General features: G+C 40.9%; 1 protein-coding gene across 1 annotated transcript in view; it reads left to right on the forward strand.

The window, feature by feature from the left end:
• Window positions 1-5,777: 5,777 nt before the first annotated feature.
• SESN1 (sestrin 1) overlaps window positions 5,778-21,256 on the forward strand; it is a 78,492-nt gene continuing 63,013 nt past the window's right edge. Inside the window, exon 1 of the mRNA XM_053972245.1 lies at window positions 5,778-6,139. Within this exon, the coding sequence (XP_053828220.1) occupies window positions 5,876-6,139 (264 nt within the window). The 5' untranslated portion in view covers window positions 5,778-5,875. The remainder of the gene's footprint in view (window positions 6,140-21,256) is intronic.

Genomic DNA, 21,256 nt, shown 5'->3' on the forward strand with positions numbered 1-21,256 from the left:
ACTCTTTGATTTTATTTTGGAGAGCTATTTTGTTGAATGATTTTTAAAAATATCACCTGCTTACATGACTCAGAATAATCATAGCAATTCTAACATTCTCGTTGCACATCCTGAACATGCACAATATTCTAGGTATTAATGCCAAATAGTTTGTATATCATATGGTATAATGAGTATTCAAAAATGTAGAAATGGTTTTATCACTACTTCTGCCCTGAGTCGCCTGGGGAAACTTAAACTGTCAAAGGCATTACTTGTTTAATATAATCTGTATATTTAAACTTGCATGGCTTTGGAGATACAGAAAAAGCAAATATGAGTACGATGCTACAAAATCCTGTGCAATGCTGCAGGCAGAAAACTAACTTCAATTGATTATCAAGTTTTTAATAGGCATTTCTTCCCTATTAACTATATGCAGTTTCTGAATGCAACTAGTTATGCATATATGAAGGAAATTTAGTGGATCTCTAGGTTCTTGACTACAATTCTTGCCGTCCTGTGTGACCTTAATAAATCAGAGGGTTGGGACTAATAAGGGACTGATGTTTCAGGATACGTGAGCCTTTCAGCCTTGGGGCTGAGTGTGGTAATGACAGGCTTACATGAAAAAGAAATGCAGGTATAGATCCAAAACAAGCAGCACACTCAGTGAGGAGCTAACAAGAGCTTTGTTTCAGGGTGAGGAAACTCTATGAACACAGACGTGGGTGAAGTCCCACCCTGGTGCTTGGCACTTTTATCTTCTTTGGACTCAGAATTTGGAGTCCTCTTCTGGCAGTGAGTGCCAAAATCTGTTCTTTAAAACAATGAATAAAGAGACCCTGTAGCTTTTCTGGTTTGTGACTTCAGTTCATGTGGCTGCTGGTCACAGCATTTTTCTTTGTGTTATTGCTGGAAAACACCAAGGTCAGTGTTAACAGCCTGCCAAAGGCGCTTAAAGGGCCTTTTGGGTTGTCAGCAGATATAAAATTCCCAATGAGCAATGTTCCTTTTCTTTTAAAGTGCAGCTGGAAGAAACAGTGTCCACCTTCTCTGTGCTGCTACCCAGTGGTCAGAGTATTGGCCAGGAAGTGGGAGTTCCTGGGGAGCATTCATGCCTCATCCCTGACCACCATGCTAGACTGGGAGGAGGAAGAGCAGGAAGGAAACAGGGAGTCACCACCTTTTCGTTTGAAGTTATGACCCTGCTCCAAAAAGCATGTGAGGCTCGAACAAAGACAAGACAGCTGAGACAAAAAACAGAGTAAAACAAGGAGGTGTCTCTCTCATCTAGTTCAATCATCAAAACAGAGTCCTGGGGTTAATTTATGCATTTCTGGAGTAAACAGTTCCTGGATGAATAAACAGCACTGGCCTGGGGAAAGTTAGCAGAAACCAGGAATAAGTGCCTACAGATCCCTGTGTCTCCTTCCTTCTAGTTCACACTAGTGCCACTCATTTGCCATCTCCTCCAGTAGGGCACAAATTCAACAGGTGAGGTGATGAATGGTTCCCTTTCGTTTTGGAATCCTCCTGAGCACCTGGGACACTCTCCTGATAGTTAGGAGGTGTTGATGTAAATGCCTTTGAGCTAAAAGGCAATTCTTCAATCCCCGGGTTACAGAACTGAAGGTGAGCACTCTACCAAATCCTGCCAGGCACTGAAGCCATCTGTGCCTGCAACAGAAGACCCTGACTTGTTGGGCTTGGAGAGGTTCCACTCAGCAGGACCTCTCTTAGAGCTACTCCAACTACTTCCTCGACCACAAATGGGAACAAAGAGGAGACAGATTGCAAGTTGCCCAGTTTGGGGCAATTCTAAACACTTATATCCAGAAACAGAATAACAAGAGTTCAGGTGGCTGCTCAGAGGAGTTTTTCAGAACTGCACTTTCAGTTTACCCATACTGTTTTCCTAGTTCTCAGTGTTTCAGGTTACACTTGTACAATGGAGTATAGTCAGAGAGTTGGCAACGTCCAGCAGGACTTTAAGTGGCCTGTAGTTCTGGCCTAGTTCTAGTTCATAGCCCAGCTCTTCTCAAAGCAACCCACTCCCCAGCATAAACTATTCCACAGAATTTCTGCATGGAAGATTTGGTCTCTTAAGAAGAAGCTGGTGTCTAATTTACCCATCTCTGCCGTATTTGTGACCTCTAATGAGGCAGGGTGGCAGGGTTTGGTGCAAATGTACACCTGCAACACATAATAGGGCAGAACAGATTAGATGTACAAACACATGCTCAGAAGCAAAAAAAAAAAAAAAAAGGTCACATCTCCTCCCAGAAAAAATGGTTTGGACTTGACACCAAACTTGAGCCTGGGTTTAAAGGCAGTAGAGGAGCAGCCTCTGGCTTTTTGGTGTCTCTTGGCAAATCAGCAGTCACAGAACTTTGTTTTCTCAGAGGGTAGCTGTGAAGGAAAATGCATTTTAATCTGGAGTGCCATTTATTGTGGCAACATGCCAAAAGACAGATCTAAAAAGGGAGGGTGAAGAGACATCCCATCCTAGGTATTTAGCAATTGGAATGAAGTAAGCATTAAGAAAATCAGGTGTAAAGGAAAACAGTTGAAGAAATTTAATTTAAAAAGCAGTTCCTTCTAGACTGCACAAGTTTTACTGTGTTATTATTAGTTCTCCCGTATTTGACTAATGCATTCTTGAGAAAAGTGCTCTTTTGTGACATACAGAAACTGGAATCGACTTTTAAAAGTAAATATAATATATTTTAGATCTTATATCTTAGAAAGAACATGAATACAATTACTAGACATTGTATTTTCAAAAATAATTCTGCTGTTGGATGTCATTTGCATATAGCTATAGAAGTCCTTATCTAGTTAAAAAAAAAAAAAAGGAAGTTGATAAATCATGAAGGAAGGAAATACTGAGGTTTAAAACAGCCACAAATTTGTTTTTCTTCAGCTTATCATTTTGAAAACTCAACTGCTGTAATTCTGGATGAGTTGCCAGATTGTTTCCTTCATAATTCTGCCTCTCTCTTATCCATTCTTTAGGGATCAAAAACAAGCATATTAACTGCAGTCAGTGAACACGCAAATCAAACAAACACATTGCCCTAACTTTGGGCTCTGATTAATTCCACTGGTAGCCTTTGACCTTGATTTCCACAATGTCTTGCAGTGCATAAAAACTGACCTGGTATCAGAAAACTGCAGAGATTTGGTTTGGAAAAAAAGTAAAGCCATCCTCATTGCTATTCCCTAAGTACTACATTAAAATCTATAAAACAAAGGGCTGAAATCTGAAGTTTAGGCCTTGGAGCCAGTTTCACAATCTGTTTCCTGTAGCCAGAGTTCATTTGGAGCCAGTGGAAAAAACAGCTTCTAAAAGATAAAAGGCAGTGCTGTGACTTTCAATCAATCTTGGCATTCAGTGTGTGAATACAGCTGTACCAAAGTCTAAAACACCAAAGCTCCAGCTCTGATTCTGGATCACTCTTCTGATCTTGGATGCATGTTGACATTGTCAGAGACACCCAACAACTCATGATGGGAAAATAAGATCTAGCCAACTTCTGGAGATCAAAATCTAGATAGAAATAAAGCAAACAGATGTGACATGCCCATTCATGGGAAAATGGGAGACCATAACGAGTGACAACAGAATGGGATGGGAAGCTGAAGTGGTAGCTAATGTAAAAAAGAGAAGAAACTAACCAAAAAACCCTCCAACAACATAAAAAGCACTGGCAGAACTATTTTCTTTGAACCCATCAGTTATGGTGGGTGGAGGCTTCAAGTGCTTAGAGAAGTCAAGACTCATATTTATTTCAGGTAGTGCTGATTTCAGCAGATACATTGTTCACCAGGGTGCCAAGGGCCTGAAGGAAGCAGCTGCATGAAGCAGTCCAGGCCTGTCCACCCTACTGAACAATGGCAATGCAGCCTCCTTGCAGAAAGGATTTTATGGGGAAAAAAGACACCGGTCTTCCTTCAAAGCTACAGGTAAATGCAAGTTTTAAAGAAGCTGTTCCAGAAGACAAAGGGATGGCAGATGAAGAAATCAGATTCTTTACAAAGAAGAGAGCTGACGATTAATGGTGTCGGCGAACCTGCCCAGGCTCTTTCCTGGACTCAGAAGTGGTTTCTGTGTCTTTCTGTGGCATTAGAGAAGCTCGTTCTGCATTTACCTTCAGTTTTGACATCTGAATTTTAGAGTGGGAAATGTGTATGGGAGAAGTTAAAAATAATTATACAAGACCCTATGTAGGCCCAATACCCTGTTTCTAATTTACTCCCAAGTATTCTTTTGCCTTTCTGTACACTCAAAATTTTAGTTGCATGATTGCTTCAATGTGACAGCTGCAAACAGTTCTGCCCTTGTTATTTTCTCCTCTTCACTGCCAAGAGGTGAACTGGATCAAGGAACTGACTTGGCTGAAAATATAAATTTATCATAAACAGCATTTTTTTTCCCCTGCAGGAAAAGCAAAGCAAACAGAAATACCAGCCTCTTTAAAGTGGCAGATTACACTTAATCACAGAACGGCTGAGTTTGGCAGGAACTTCTGGAGACCATCTGGTCCGACCCCCCCCTCTCAAGCAGGACCACCCAGAGACAGCTGCCCAGGCTGCCCCGTGTCCAGGCAGCTTTTGAGTATCCCCAAGGACAGCAAGTCCACAACCTCCCTGGGCAACCTGTGCCAGCGCTTGGTCACCCTCACAGTAAAAAATGTGCTAAATGTGCTTCCTGATGTTCAGAGGGAAGCTCCTGTGTTTCAGTTTGAGTCCTTCGCTTCTGATACTGGCACTGGGCACCACCGAGAACACCCCGGCTCCATCCTCACTGCACCTTCCTTCTAGGCACAAATAAATGTCCGGATATATGCGCGGCTAAGATTCCCCCCGAGCCTTCTCTTCTCCAGGTTCATCAGCTCCTGCACAACTGGATTTTAAAAAAATCCCCTGGGATTAATTTGGATAAAAACACCGCTGAACTGTTGCTCAATGTGAATATTACGGGGATTTCCCCGCCCCTCCCATCCCTCCTTTATCCCAAGCGATGACGGGACTGTGTTTCGCTAGCACCGACAGTTCTTCCGTTCCCGCTGACGCGCTTGCTTAGGATACATCCCAGGACTGCTTCACCCCCGGCTGCCGGCAGCCATCGGCGCTCCATAGCCTGCTGCGATAGACCACAGAATCCCAATTCCCCCAAACCCCTATCAAACAGGATGCCGGGAATACCGTGCGTGCGAGCCTGGAGCGCTCTCCCTGCCCCGCCAGCATCCCGGCCTCGCGCCGCGCTGCCTGCCGGGACACGTAGTCTGCCCGCGCGAGAGCCGCAGGACGGCCCTTTGGCCGGACTACACATCCCAGCAGCCCCTCCTGGAACTGCCGCTCCCCGCCGCGATTGGGCCCCCCGGCTGCGAGCGCTGAAAGGCGATTGGCTGAGCGGCGTGTCTGTCATGCGGGCTCCCCGCGCTGGGCGGGGCTATTTCCCCCCAACCCCGAGTGAGGGGACTGCCGGGGGTCGGTGGCGGCCCCGGCGGGGAGGGCTGAGGGGCCGCCCCGGGAGAGGCAGGGCCGGGGCCGCCCCTTCCCTCCATGCCCGGGTCAGGGAGGAGGAGCCGCCGGCACCGCGGGGTGGTGGCCGCCCCTCTCCCGGCCGGGAAAGGCGAAGCCGCAGCGGCGCCGCTCGCTCGGCAGCCCCGGCGCGGGAGGGCGGCGGCGGCGGCTGTCGGGGGCACCGGCCCGCGCTGCCCCCCATGCGGCGCGGGCAGCGGGCTCTGCGCTCGCCGCGGCCGCGCTCGTCGTCGTCTGTGTGGGCGGGCTGGCGGCTGCCGGGAGCCCGCCATGGGGCGGCCGCGCCGGGGCTGCTGAGGAGGAGGAGGCGGCGGCTGCGGCGGGGGAGCAGCGGCCGGGCGGCCCCATGGAGGAGCGGGAGGGCGAAGTGCGCTGGGACGGGCTGTGCAGCCGGGACGCCGCCGCCCGCGATGCCGCCCTGGACAGCATCGGGCAAGCCGTGCTCCGCCGCGCAGAGAGCATCGCCTCCGGGGCGGCCGCCGACGGGCTGCCGGTGCCCGCCGCCCGCGACGGGCTGGGCGAGGCGCTGGCCCGCCTGCTCATGCTGTCCAAGAGGTGCCCCTTCCCCGACGTGAGGGAGAAGAGCGAGGCGATCCTCGGCGGGGTGCAGGTGAGCGCGGCTGACCGCCCCTTCGGCTTTGGGACCGGGCCGGGGGCTTTCCCGGCCCCGTCCCACGCAGGGCACCTTCGGGTTTCATCTGTGCGACGAGGCAATCCACCCTGTCAGATTTATTCCTGCAATTAATACTTGCTAAATGCTCCCCAGCCCTCCCCAAAGAAACATTTAGAAAAGCGTTATTGAAAGGCGGCGGGGGTGGGGGGGAATATCTCACTGAAGACACTCAGAAAACGCTTGGATGCATTCCTGTGTCACCTGCTCTAGGTGACCCTACCTTGGCAGTGAGGTTGGACTGGGTGATCTCCAGAGGTCCCTTCCAACCCTAACTATTCTGTGAAAAAGCACGAAGTCTTTCAGTGGAATCCACCAGAGAGGATTTGGCAATGAATGGCTGGAAAGTTGGGGCAACCCCAAGGAAGCACTAAAATGACAACTGTAACACTCTGGTTTCAGTCTGTATGATCAGTGCTGTGGTTGGTATTACCCGGTTAAATTTAACAGAAAAGCAGGAAGGATTTGGGTACTGATATTAGTGTTGCCAATTGAAAATATAAATGGGAAGTTTTGGAGCTTTTAAAAGCCATATGAGTTTGTTGTTAAGGCAGAGCCCGTCAGAATGCTCTTCTTGTTGTTTATTGGTAGATAGTTTCTCCACTGGCATAGATAGGATCCAAACTATTTTTTCTCTATAGCTCATAGGCAGCCTGGCCAATAGAGGATTACATTTACTGACATAATGCTAACAAAAATAAATGTTACTTTGTACTCTTCCACTCTTACAGTCTAATTATAGTTACTTGCATTGCGATTGTCTTGCTCACCTCAGGTTTTTGCGCAGGTCTTGGAATTCTTGTATCAATGGGTCCAACAGCACTGCTAAAGATGCTACTTTTAGCTGCAGAGTAGGAAAAGGAAATTCAGGTATTTCTTTTAATCACAAATGAATACAGAGAGCTGTGCATGGAGATAGCTGCCTGATTCTCACTACTGTGCTTTTTCTCCCTGAACTTTAACAGGTTGAATATAGGGAAATCCAGGGAAACATAATATATGAAAGTACTATAGATATAGTAATTTATACATTATATGCATAAATATGTATAACATAAAACCCATTATATGTTATCATATATATAGAAACACATTCTGGGTTTGAGCTATTGGAGCTGAAAAAGTCTCTGTTTATTTTGTCTAACTTCTCAGTAGTGTGCAGTGTGATAAATACAGTGTAACTTATTTTACCCAGTTTAGGCTGTGTGTGGAGTTTTTCTCAAAGCTGGTGGTTTCACGTGGTCTAAGTGGAAAGTTTGACAGCTTTTCTTTAAAAACTGAAGCCAGTGAAACAAACAACCACCCCAAACTTGAATATTGAGTTGAAAACTTAATCTGGCATTTTCCCTGTTAAAGGTGTGTATGAGAAGTGAGTCTGTTACCAGTGAGAATGATGAGTTACTGCAACAGACTGCTAAGGGAAGACTTGGTTTTATCAGGTTCAAGATATCAGAGTCTGTTCAAAGGCCAAACAGATGGTGAGCTCTCACCTAAATTTTGGGGTGAAGTCAGAATACAGGACTGAATGACTCCTTTTTAGGTTTTTATGTTTATGAAGTTAGTGGCATGTTCAACTATTAGTGTGGTTTAGAAACTTTGTTACTAGCTTTTTTTTTTTTTTTTTTTTTTTTTTTTTTTTTAACTAGGCCAGAAAGTACTAGCAGAAAATGTCCATCTTCATACAGCAAATGCAAGTTCAAATGCCGTGGTCCTTGCTGGTTTGATTAATAAACATAGGTGTGAAAGGTTTAATAGCTGTGAAACCAATTGTATGCACACAGGGTGCAGTAAAAGTTTCCAGCAAGTTAAACAAAATAAAATCAAATAGAATATTATTTTAAGAAAATTTTTAAAAGCTGCTTTTGTAAATTTTCCTTTTCAGAAGCATAGATCTGAGAGAAGTATTCTGTATTTTATTAATTTAGAGTGGCAAATCTTAGTTCTTGTGTCTGTACTCATAAATGAAGATTTTCATTGTAATCTTTGGATCCACATTTGCTGCAGAAATAATCCAGTGCAAGTGTTCTGTTTTGGGTGCTAAGGACAATTGTCAGGCATTAAATGGTTTTCTGTTGATTAATGACCAAGAATAATATTGTTCAGATCCCTGCAGTGAAGATGGCAGAGCAAACTATTAAATTAAATATTATCACCCCACAGAACTCGTGGCTTTCAGCAGCGCTTTCAAAGGTTAGTAACATAAAAATGTGCAATCCCATTCAGAATAGCATCAGCACTTGTATTACTTTATCTCCCTGTTTTGGGATCTGAAACAATACTGAAGTCCACACCAATATGTACAGTTATGCTGTCTAAAGTTGTTAAATGATATAGAGCCCAGGGCAGGAGAGGCAACTTTGAACCCAGAAGTTCTCCTGTGAACTGGGGCTCCCCTCATTCTCTCTCCTGTGGAATGGTCCATCCCAGACTAGAACTCTGAGTCTGGACTCATATATTTTTTTTTATTCCTGCCCACCCCAGCTGCCTCAATATGGAGAACTGCAAAATGTGCTTTATTTATCTTTCTGATTTGCTTCCAGCATAAATCAGTGAGGAAATCAAATATTAGATTTTTCCATGTGGTCTGATTGCTATTTCTCTATTAGTGCCCTCTTGTCTCTTGGGGCAGTCAGCAAATATTTAGGCATGAGCAGCTGGTGCTCCTGGTGATTTTGCAACTTTGTGTCTGGAGCAGGTTGGTAGAATGCATTGTATGGCTGGTGTAAGCTGCAGGCTTGGCAGCAGCCTGTGTCAGCATGGCATCCCTCTAAGCCTGCCTTTGTTATGTTTTGGGTTTTTTTTCCCTGGATAAAAATTCCTGTGATATATGGTGGAATGCTAAGTGTGTAGCTTTCTTCTTTGCTATTAATAAATAGCATTAATAATGATATTATTAATAAATAATATTGCTTGTATCACAATCTATAGAATTAATTATAAATTCCCATTGATTTGACTTATGTTCAGGATAATGAATTTTCTCATTGTAGTCTATATGTCTATATATGTATAATAACATATACTTTTTTACCTGAGAGAATACATCTGTTTTCCTACTTGGAATAAATGAGGTTTTTTGTAAGGGTTATTATAAAGACGATGTCAGCAAATGAGTCCTCTTCTTTCTAATTTTTGCTTTTATTAATAAAAGCAAGTTCCTAAAGCCACTTTGACCTCAATAAATAATTTAAAAAATGTTTTAAAGATACTCAAATCGCAATGCTTTAACCAAGTGAAAACAGTTTCAAGGTTTGCATTTGAAAATGTTTGACAAGTAGTTTTTGAGGTAAAACCCCCAATATGTATCATAGGTTCTTGGTAAATTCTTGCTCATGGGGTGTTTTGCATGTATTTATAGCATAGTGCCTATGACCTTGCAGAGTAGTGCGTCATTCCTCCCAGTGTGCTGGGTGTCCGCACACCAACACAAATATATTGGGAAAGAGCAGCAGTGGAATGTCTAAACACATGCTCATTAAAAGTCTTCTGCCAGCCTCTGTTGGATCAATCAGATATGTATGAGTGGAATATAAGTACAAGGTGTCTGTCTGTAGCTGGGGAAGAATCACTGAAAGGATGAGATTTGCTAATTAAAATCTCTTGTAACCATTCAGTGGAGAAAACTCAGCAGACCATACTGCTATCCACAGGTGTGTAAATTAATTCTCTTCATAAACAAAGAGAATACACAGATGGAGGGCAGGTTCTGCAGGTGCAATAAGATGCTAGTCTACATGGGATAAAAGATGACAACAGCAGAATAAAACCCGTAAGTGTCAAAAAGCAGAGAATCTGGTACACAGAGCTTGATGGGGCAAATATAAGGAAGAAAGAAACAATATCTACTTCTTTGAAAGTAGTCTAATGATACCAAACACTTGCATTGAAGGGGAAAATTAATATTGAAAAAATAACTCTGCTGTCTCTTGATATTTTCATTGATGTAAACAAAAGAAACATATAGGAAGTGCAGAAAGATGTATGAATAAAGCTAGGGTGGTCAAAAACATAAGGAGGCATAGCTCAAATGAATATTGGAAGAAAGCAAGAAATAAAAGATCCACAGATTAGTGGATTAACAGATAATGCTGAGGTGATTGAAATGTTTTCTGAAACTGTTAATCCAGCCTGTGTAGTCAATAGCCATGATAAAAGCATAAATAGTACCTTCCTAGGCTGTAGGGTGGGGGGAAGACCTGAAGGTTGCTTGGATAAGCAACACATTTTAAATCTGGTAGGGTCGGTGAAATTAATTCCAGGGTGCTTAAAAGCAACTAGCTGAAGTGATCTCATGTAGTGGATTGCAATTTCAAGATAGTGGAGGGAAGTAGCAGACTCAGATGAATTGGTGCGTACCTCTTCAGTGTGGGCTGAATGGGATGGGATGAAGAGGAAGCTGATAGATTTTAACTGTAGCTCAAAGCAAAAATACTGGATCAGTGTTGAAACACATTTTTAGTGCCTAGGAAAAGAAGTTGAGCAACAGCCAAAGCAGACTTAGCCAGGATATATTCTTTTAAATCCAGCGTTGCTGCTGCTTCTGTGATGGAGTAACAGGCCTTGTGGTGCAGAGAAGTTCTATTATATTAATAGATTGATAAACTGGTGTCCTCAATGTTCACATGATAGCCTTATTAACAAGCTGGGGAATTGTGATCTATAAACTACACTTTAGAGAGTAAAATTAGCTGGAAAACCATCCCCAGAAGGCAAGCAAAGTCAGGTAACAAGTACTTGGTACAGGCTCTACAAGGTCCTATCCAGCAAAGTCTTGATTAACAAATTTTTACGCTTTGTTGAATAAATTACGAGCTGGGAGGAAAAGTAAGAATACTAGAGAGCAATCATATAATTGAAAATTACTTTAATGTGAGCTTGTATCATATCTTCTAGTCCTTTGGAGTTTTTTTGTGAAGAAAGTTTGAAGTACTTAGTGGTGGTGTGATCGGCTAAAAGGAGGCTGAAGATAATATGTCCCCAAAGAAATAGGATGAAAAGGGATGAAAATCTTGCTGCAAGAACAAAGAAAACATGACCTAGAATGAATGAACAATGGATCTATATGCCAGAAAGACTTGGTTTGGATATTTGGGGAAAATTTCAATATCAGGATAGGCTATTCAGTCATGTTCATCACTAGATCTAAACTGTTCTTAAATGTCAGACAGGAGCGAGGTGCTTATTTGATCTCTCCCTGGGAAAGGCAGAGCATGGCTAGCTGGACGACTTTTCCTTCCAGCTTCTTTTTCTGTGTTTTGTATTGGTAACTGCTTGGAGGGACTTCAAGAACTATCTAAGTCCTTTCCCTTTGATCTTCAAGACTGTATTTACCTGACGAATAGTGCTCAAACCTGTGGTCTGAAACCTGTCTCGTACAAAAAAGCATCAGGTGGGCTTGAAGGAGCGGTTTTGATTATCTTTTTGTTTTCTCAGGCCTGCTCCTTTAGTGGATGAATGTATCAGAATTCCACAGTTTGCCAAGGGCTGTTATGGTACAGAAGAGAAGGGGTCATGTGAGGAGCCAAATACATATTCTTGTCTTAAAACCTTGAGGCACTGATAGGGATCTAGGCTTGTTTGGCAGAGGACATGGCAGGGAATATCCTTCCTTTCCAAATCCTGGCAAAATACTTGTATCATTTAAATTAAATGAGCATCCAGAAAGGATGGGAAGACTTCTAGTCATAGCCAAAGCAGACATTTTGTCCTCTGCCACTGTGGTAGGACAAATAAAGCCTCTGCCAGGAGAAAAGGTAGTCATTCCCCTGTATGCATCCATAAAGGATAAAATAGGAGTTTCTTTTTTGTTTCATTGTTATATTTGTTCTAGCAAGGTGAATTCACAAGAGAATTCATTCTTTGCTTTGTGTTTTAGCTCTGTGGTGCATGCTTGTTAAGATTAATAAGGGTGAAAATTACGTTCATTGCTCCTAAATGGTTTATCCTGATGAGGGGTGTTATGGAAGACTGCCTAACTTTCCAAATCTTTAATCTTCTTGGGGGTAATCTTTGAAAAATTACTTTATAACTTTGTCTAAAGTCTTTTTTAGCCTTCCTGTACAACACTAGTAGTTTTGTGTAGTGGACTTTGAGATCTCTAGCTAGGCAGATCTGTTAGGTTTAGGATTTTTGTCCAAGTTAATTTGACTGTGTCCTGCTGCATGACAGGGATGTTCCCCTGTGATGCTTACTGTTGGTCAGCCACCATAGAAAGGTGTCTCAGTTGAAATTTATAGTCTATTCAAGCCCAAGAATTTAAATATGGTATCCTCACTGGTGGTGGTGAATCTGATCCGTCTGGAAGCTGACTAGTCCCTCTGCACAATCCCAATACCCAATGGGTTTCTGTTTCCCATAGTGCTCTTCTTTACAGTGAATTAAAACATTCTTTTTTTATGAGTTCACTTCATAGCAAAAGTATGTTCTGTCTCTTCCCAGGCATTGGATGGAATGGCTTTAATTATTAATTGTAGGATGCTCCCTTCAAAATCCACATGGTGCTTTACCAGATCACTAGTTTAGAAAGCATCTGTCTGTTATGGGCTTTTTGGTGGTGTTTGATACTCTTGCTGTTCTCAAATTGAGAGAGAATTCTGACATGATGCTTTAAAATGATTGGTCTTATTTACAGCATCTGCTGCCTCTGCAGTATTTATTGTAAACGTGCTCTGATGATGGGTCTGTATCACATGTGTGGGGTGAGGCTGATGTTAATGGAAAAGAATTAATCTTGACATGGCAGGGAATATTCTGAGCAGGCATGTGAACATATTTCTTAAAGACTTAAATGCTCAATAAAACTCACATGGCCTTATCTGACTCTTCCCTCCATCAGCCTACTTGCCTTCTTTCTTAAGGCTTCAGTCTGTTGAGAGAGATGAAGGAAAATCTTCTCTTGCTGAGCTTGTCAACTCCAGAATTGCCTGACCTTGGGAATATCTTTGGCTGGAATAAGGAGTTGCTTGAAAACAGTGGAGGTTCTCAAAGTGATGTGAAGTAGGGCATCTGGGGCACTTCTAATGCTGTTTCTGTGTTTGGAGCCTTTCCATAATTTTCCATGCTAACGGTATGCGGTTCTTCGTGTATGGAAATGAGCTTTGCTTAGTCAGCTTTTCCTTATAATTCTTTGAAATTACTTGATCTGTAAATTTATGAATTTATGTGATTCTGCTGAATTTATTTTCAGGACATCATAACTATAATTTTTATTTTCAAAATAAGTGAAGCGTGAAGCACACTTCTGGTAATATCTTAGTTGATATTTATTTTTTGACTGCACTGAAATGCTTTAAAACTGAAGAAATCAAGCACAAATGTTTCCTTATCTCTTGCTGTTTAGTAATGAGGTAAGCAATTACAGGATGCACATTGGTGGCTTAGTTAAAAAAGATTTGTTTCCTGTCTCTTTTGTTTTTTTTAAATAGGAGCTAATACCTAGAGATCTGTAGGAACCAGAAATGCTTCAGCTTGAATACATTTTGTAAATAGCAGCATCTGTTCTCTTGATCTAGCAGTCACTAAGTCACATGAATGCTTTTTTAGATTTTTTTTTAACCTTTCTTTTGATTCTGCTTCTCTTTCTAGAGGTAATTTTAGAAGTTGGCTGTTCATTTCAACTCATAACTGAATATGATCCTTTCCAGTCTATGCTCATATTCTAGTGTCCACTTAGGTCTCTATCTGAAATAGTTTTTCTTGCTCTAACCCTAATAGTATATGGGTAACAGTGATCCTTCCCCTCTCTGCATTGATTTTTCCTAGAAGTTCTGCTCTAAGTTTCCAAGAAGCCAGTTTATTTATATTTGTTGGTGTTTTTTATAATATAATTTGTTTGTCCTGTTTATTAGTAAATAACTGTCTTCATTTTGGGCTCCTGGCATACATTTGGGCGCTTTTTGCTCACAAATGGGGACATTTTATGTATCTTGAGGAGATGTTCAAGCAAAGTGAAAAGCTCTAAGATTTTGCAATGTTTTGTAAATTAGAATACAATATTAAGTAAAAAAAATGTATGGATTTCTAGGTTATGTAAAATAATGTATCTTCTGTTAGCCTGACCAAAGCATATTACTTTAAAGAAAATTACGTTGTCTTACTGTGACAAGTGCAAAGTGAGCACTGAAGAAACACTTGCTGTTTCGTCATCTTACTCTTGACTTTTTCTTCAGGTCAGGGTTTCTCCTGTTAAAATAAACATAGTGGAAAAGTACTGAATATACCATTGTGGGCCAGAAAAAAAGGTTTTGAAAGCTTGATTATATTTTCCTGTGGATACCGAGTGTTTAAATTTCCAAAAATATGGTTTGCTGTCAGTATGGTTTTCTATTCCAGTAAATTGTTTACAGTTTAATGGGGATTGGAGGGTGGGAAAAGCTTAGGTCTCTCTCAAGAAATCAATGGAAATACGGAAATCTTCACTTGAAGCTACATAAATGAATTAAATCCAAACAGTTAAGTGGTGGCATTTTTTCTTGTTTACTGCCTTTATGATCTTTTCAGTGACTTTGCCTTTATTTTTTTCCCTTTGTATTTTTTTTTTTCCTGGAAAGCTTAGGTTAAATTACTGCCAAAAGTTGGTTTGGGGAGGTGAACTGGTTTCGTTCCATTTAAACCTAGTAAACAATTTACTATTTTCCTTACTTCAGCTTTATGTAGAAACCAAATTTGTTCTTTCATGTAATTTTGGGTTAAAAGTATCACCCAGTGATGTGTTCTAGTGCAAGAATATTACCCAAAAATAAACTGGGCTGGTATTTTAAAAACAGAGGTGATGCTATTTATGTAATCTGATAATGTGTCCCTTCTGTGCAACTGTAAGAACTTGCATTCAATTCAGGCACTGTAATGTAGAAAAGCACTGAAAATTGCTTCTGAAAACACGTGGTTAGTTTTTTTCTCTGTAAATTAGTGTAAAATTGTAACTTTTTTTCACTAGTCTATGCCTTTTGGAGTCAGTAATAAAGTTTTCTTAGTTGCAGGTCTTTCCTGGCAAGTCCTTTGTCTGCCTAAATAGCTGACTGGCTTTGTGGGCCTTAGCTTTGAGACTCAAGATGTAATCACCTCTTCACCAAATTTCTCTCCCTGGGATATTGTTGATTGCTATTGAATTGTTTTTAAACAGTTTTCTTCAGAGACAAATATTTTTGTCAAGGATTTCTTAACTCCTAGAGAGTAAACATGGAATAATATGACATTTATTCAAAGGAGGAACGTATTTGAAAATGCAAACTTATTTAAAGCTCTGAAGCCTTTCCTGTGTGCATTTTTGGGTTTTTTTGGGTTTTTTTTTTTGCTTTTGTTTTTTTTTTTCGGGGGGAGAGGGGATGGTGTTTGTTTTTGGGAGGAGGAGAGCCTCTTTTCTGAAAGATTTTTTTCCATTGCTGCTTGTTGCTGAGCCTGTTGCTGGTGTTCTGGTGCTACAGAACTTTTAGCTTTAAATGCACCCTGTTTGCCAACAGCACATTCCACTCAGATTAAACCACTTGTTTGGATTTTCCATTTATTTAAATTTTAGTTCTAAACTAGTTTCACACTGATACCTATGTAGAAGAAAGACCGAACAAAGGAAGACATTTAAGAAAAACTTCCTTTTTCTGTGAATTTCAAGACAGTGCTGAGTGCAAGCTTATGTCCCTTTAACAGTACTAAATATTTGGCAACTGTGGTGCATAAAACGTTTTCTGGAGCTCAACATGTTATGAGATAAGGCCTTACCAGGATATGCTTTTGATATTTGCTGTAGCTTCCTTTGTATCCATTCTGTCCTTCCTACTTGTGTTACAGAAAAAGTTTTGGAAACCTTATAACTTCACCTAGGTTACATTTTGTTTTTAAGAGTTATGTTTGTAATGGTTGCTTATATTTACCTAGAAATTGATGTATAAATAGCATTCTGTAAGAGAAGCTTAATTCTGACATTTTTATTGCTACTGTTCTGTTCCATGAGGCAGGAAAATAAGCCAAATGGAAAAGTATTTGTCTGGCTTTTAGAAGGCATATTGATATTTTGGCTTGTAGTGTTCTGCTTTTCTAGCTATTCAGAACATGGCAACTCTGCTTGGCTGATATTGTCTATAATCTGTCAGAAGAGTATGTGTAAATTGGAAATGTCAAATGTTGCTTCTTTTTCTTTCATTATTTGGTGTCAGGCCTTTCTGTTAAAGGATTCAAGTTTTGAGTAAGGTTTCACTAGGATTGAAAGCTGTTTTTTAATGCAGAAAATACCATTTGTAATGCACAATGTAAAAATCTTAATTTTAGATTCCAAAGGTAGTCTTTGTAGCTTATGCATTAAATGAATAACTGAGATTGAAGCATAGACTGTTTTATGTTTTTCTACTTTTTAGAGTTTTCTGTATGTATGTGCATAGTGATAGAAAAGACTTGGGAAAAGTGCTGGTTTTATACACTCTGAATTCAGTGTGTAGATCATTACTCCTAAGGGCAGTGGAAAATATGGCTCCTTCATGAGGCAAAAATTAATTTTGTACTGGTAAGCTGTGGTGTGCTTCTCATATATGTGGCTTCCACCTATGTTCCTCCTCTCAGAGCCCAAGGTCTGTGGTGCAGTGTGTTCCGCATCCACATGTTTTGGGGGGAGGTACAGTTCTTGGATATCAGATCTCTGGGGTAGTGTAGCCACATGGCTCAAAAGTAATTTCCAGTAACAATAAATCTAAATCCAGTAGCAATAAAGTAATTTCCAGTAGCAATAAATGCATGTGCATAAAAACGTGCTAAGGCAATTGCAAAATTCTGATAGAAATCTCACATGGAAGCTAAATGACTTGCTGTCTGTTCCCTCAAAATATAGTTGCTAAAAAATACTTGGGAAGATGTCCTGAGGTCAAAAAAACTAATGCATTTTACAGAGAATAAAATCAGATTTTAATATTATCTTCTAAACCTCTTCTTGATTGTGTTGGGAAACTGAAAATTTCTGCAGTTGCACACTCAATCAGACTCACAAATTCCCTGTTTAACGATAACTTCATGAATAAAAATGCCTTCTGAGGAATAAAATGTCTTCAAAGATATAATCTGAGAGTTTGTGTCAGGGATACTGGTGTGGGAGGGCCAAAGCTTGAAGTTTTGTTTGAAGTCTGTGGCTTTAGTGCAAACTTATCCCAGGTTATCCTTTGCTAATATAACCTGTCTGGTTCTGTCCTGTGTGATGGTCTGGTGGGAAATTTTTCTTTTCATATGTAGCTGTTTTAGACAGCTGTAAGGAGACACCTTCTTCATTCTGTAACAGAAACAAACATACAAGTCTATCATCATGTGTTTTCAAAACTTCAGCAGAAAAATGAATACTAATCTTCTAAACATTTGCTCTATGTACTTGTTGAGGGTGGAGTGACAAGTCCAGCTGCTGAACCACGAGGTGCTGAAAGGAACTCCTTGCTTTCTAAACTCCTTCTCAGAGAGGGGTCCAGGTGTGGCTGGATCCGATCTTAGCCCCAGAATTCTTCCCTGCACAGTATAAAAGCCAGAACTGCTTGCAGTGTATGTATAGGATAGTACAGTACACTATTGCAAAGCAACTATATTAAAGCTTGCAAGAAGGAATAATTAAGTAGGTGTGGATGTAACTCACCCTACCAATGCTTGAGGAGGGTCAAGAAGGAATATGCTAGAGAAACCTTACCTTATGAAAGTGGACTGGACTTCCATAGTATCAAGTGACCGCTGCCAGTCCCATGTCTGCCAGGTCAGTTTAGCAGCTTGTCTGCCAAATCTTTGCCTCACTGTCAGGATACTGATTTGGGGTCAGTTAGCCAGACTGGTTTAGCATGGTTCAACACCAAAACCAGCACGTGGCCTGAGCTCAGCCCACCACTGATAGCTATGCAAATAGGACATTGTCCAAGTTGCTTGACCACTTTCCCAGGTAGAGTATCCTGCTACAGTACTACTTTTATTTGTTTAAAAATAAGGGCGGACAATCCAACCAGGCAGGACTTGTAAAAAGCATTGAGCTCGTTTGTTGTATAAAACTACTAAGAAATGTAAGTGGAAATCAAACTGGAAAGAGCATCTGCTGTAAGTTTTTATTATGTATATACAATATAAGAGGCAATCTAACAAAGAACTAACTAAATTCTTAAGCCAAGCATAATTAATTTTGAAATAGAATGAAGTGATTTTCCTAGGGATAGTATAATGTGAAATATCTTGTCCTTCTGTATGTAATAGAAGCCAGGGATAATATAATTAGATAGCCTAGTTTGAGACTAGATTCCTGTATCTGGTACAACGGTAGATTCTGATCCTCATTGAAATCAAGCTCTCCATCTCCAACAGACTAAGACAGTCATCACATGGATAATAAAATCTGTAAATTACTTTCTTTTCAAAATAGTATGATACCTCTTACATAGTTTGTATTTCTGAATATTAAGCTCTTTGAGAAGTCTTAAACTCTGAGACGAAATGGCAAGGGGAAGCTTCTTCTAAGAAGTTATGTGAGTTCTTAAAAATTCCGAATGTTATAGAATGAAAAAGAATTGAAGCAGCATGCTGTATAATATTCTGTTGCAACAATATTCTGCTACTATAAGAAAATATAGAAAAGAAACTGCTATTATGTCCTTGTAGCAGTTGCTTTCCTTCATGTGATTAGATGGGGTTATGACTCTTCACAGAGTCTGCTTTAGAAATCTGACATCATCTGCAGGAGAGCATCCTAAAGGGAATGCTCTCATTATTGATGCAAATTCTAAATTTCTAGAAGGCTCTTACTGCGATCTTTTTTATTTCTCTCTTGTAGTGGAGATGAAGTCCAGGAAATTTGTGGGGCAGATTATTTAATAAAGAATGCATTCTATTTTTTTTACCCCCTTGGCTCTGTGTTTGTATTGGGTTTGCATGGGAAGATTTTGGTTTCATAGCAGCTACAGGGGTGACTTCTGTGAGAAACTGCTGAAAATTTCCCACATGTCCAATTGGCTCCAAGATGGGCCTGTTACTGGCCAAGGCTGAGCCCATCTGTGACAGTGGTGGTACCTCTGGGATAATGTCTTTTAAGAAAGGGGAAAAAGTCCAGGGTAATAGCAACTGGAGTAAGAGAAGGGAGGGATATGTGAGAGAAACAGCTCTGCAGACAAGGGCAGTGAAGAAGGAGGGGAAAGTGGTGTTTAGGGACCAGAGCTGAGATTCCATTGCAGCCTATGGTCCAGACCATGATGAGGCAGGATGTCCTAGTGGAGGTTTATGGTGGAGCAGATCTCCACCTACAGGGTGTGGAGGATCCCACACCAGAGCAGGTGGATGCCTGAGGAAGTCTGGGAACCTGTGCTGTAGCAGGCTCCTGGCAGCACCTGTGGCCCTGTGGAGAATGGAGCTGCAGAGGTTTTGCTGGCAGGATTTGTGACCCTGAGGGGGATCCATGCTGGAGCAGTCCATGCTCCGCTCCACTGGAAGGGACCCAAACTGGAGCAGTTCATGAAGAGCTGCAGCCCTGAGGAAGGATGCACTTCGGAGAAGTTCATGGAGAACTGCCTCCTGTGGGGAGGGACCCCTGGAGCAGGGGAGGAAGGAACAGCAGAGACAATGCATCTGACCACAACCCCATTCCCTCTGAGGAAAAATTATGAGGGAAGTTAAATCCAGGAGGAAGGTGGGGTAGAGAGGGGATAAGATGCTTGAAATTTTGAATTTATTTCTGATCATCTTACTTTGATTTATTAAGAATTTAAATTAATTTCCCCAAATCAGGATGTTTTGCCTGTGGTGGTAACTGGTGAGTGATCTCTCCCTGTCCTTACCTTGGCCTACGAGCTTCTTTTATTACATTCTGTCTCCCTGTCTAGCTGAAGAAGGGAAGGATAGAGCAGCTTTGGTGGAGACCTGGTGTGCAGCCAGCATCAACTCACCACAATATTGGAACTAGTTCTTTGGTGTGTTTTCTTGAGAGTGAAATTTAGAATTTGGTAGAATATAAGTGTTTATTTGGTTGTTACAAAGTTGATTGATGTCTCAAAGAAAAAACCTCCTTTTTGTGAAATGTGCTGCTTTTGACAAAGTGCTTGCAGGGAAAGGCTTCCTCAGTAATGACTGAAAGTCCTATGAAGAATAGGAAGAAAAATACATTTAGAATAGCCAAAAACTATGAATATGAAGGTCTCACATTCCAGTCTCTGGTTTGCCTCTCTCAGGTAAGTGACTTGTGAAGGCAGTTGAACAGACAAAGTAGATCTTCTCAAGCATTAGGAATTTCATGTTTTCATTTAAAGTTGTAAAAATCTTAGAGCATTTTCCTTGGATGTATGAGTATCTCATTCAAGCATGAGTGGGATCTGTACTGAACTGGAGTTTGAAACTTGCTCTGCCTCATCTCAAAACTTAACTTGGCCCTAAAGGTAATTTTTATTGACAAGATGTCACATTGAGAAATAAGTACGTGAGGTCTTAAAACTTCATCAAGTTTGGAAAAAAATACATTTTGTCCAGATGCTGTGAAATTTATTTACCTCAGTCCAAACATGCTTTATATTAAAGCCAAAGTAGTGAGGAAGCTTTGAAGGCCCTGTAAGGTGGGTGAAGGATTTAACCTGAGTAGTGGTAATCCAGTCAGATTAATGAGGTGAGTTGAACAAGAATTTTGGTGAAGACTGAAATATGCTAAAATAATTTCTCTAATCATAACATTAAGTATTTATCTTCTCTTTCATTTTAGAATACTTCTAAATATGTTGACTTCAGAAAACTAGGATGAAATACATGTTTACATGACTTCTTTAAAGTTCAGCTTCTGGGATCTTTTTTTGAAGAGGGGGAAATTGTGTTGTGCTACCGAAATAGGACACCATTTTTTTTTTTGTACCACAAGAGGAAAACGTTTTTTCTTTATTCAGATGAAACTTACTATGATATTAAACACATCTGTTTCATTAGATTGTTGTGGTAGGATTTGGGGGATTTTTTCCTTGATTTTTTTCTGAAGTGTTTATTGTCTTAGCAGTAGTATTTTGGGCACTTCCTGTCACATTTGGAGGGAAGTGCTTTACTGAGGGTACATACATTAATACCATCACATGATATAAAAATTATAGATTA

This window comes from Vidua macroura, chromosome 3, assembly GCF_024509145.1.
Source record: "Vidua macroura isolate BioBank_ID:100142 chromosome 3, ASM2450914v1, whole genome shotgun sequence".
NCBI lineage: Eukaryota > Metazoa > Chordata > Aves > Passeriformes > Viduidae > Vidua > Vidua macroura.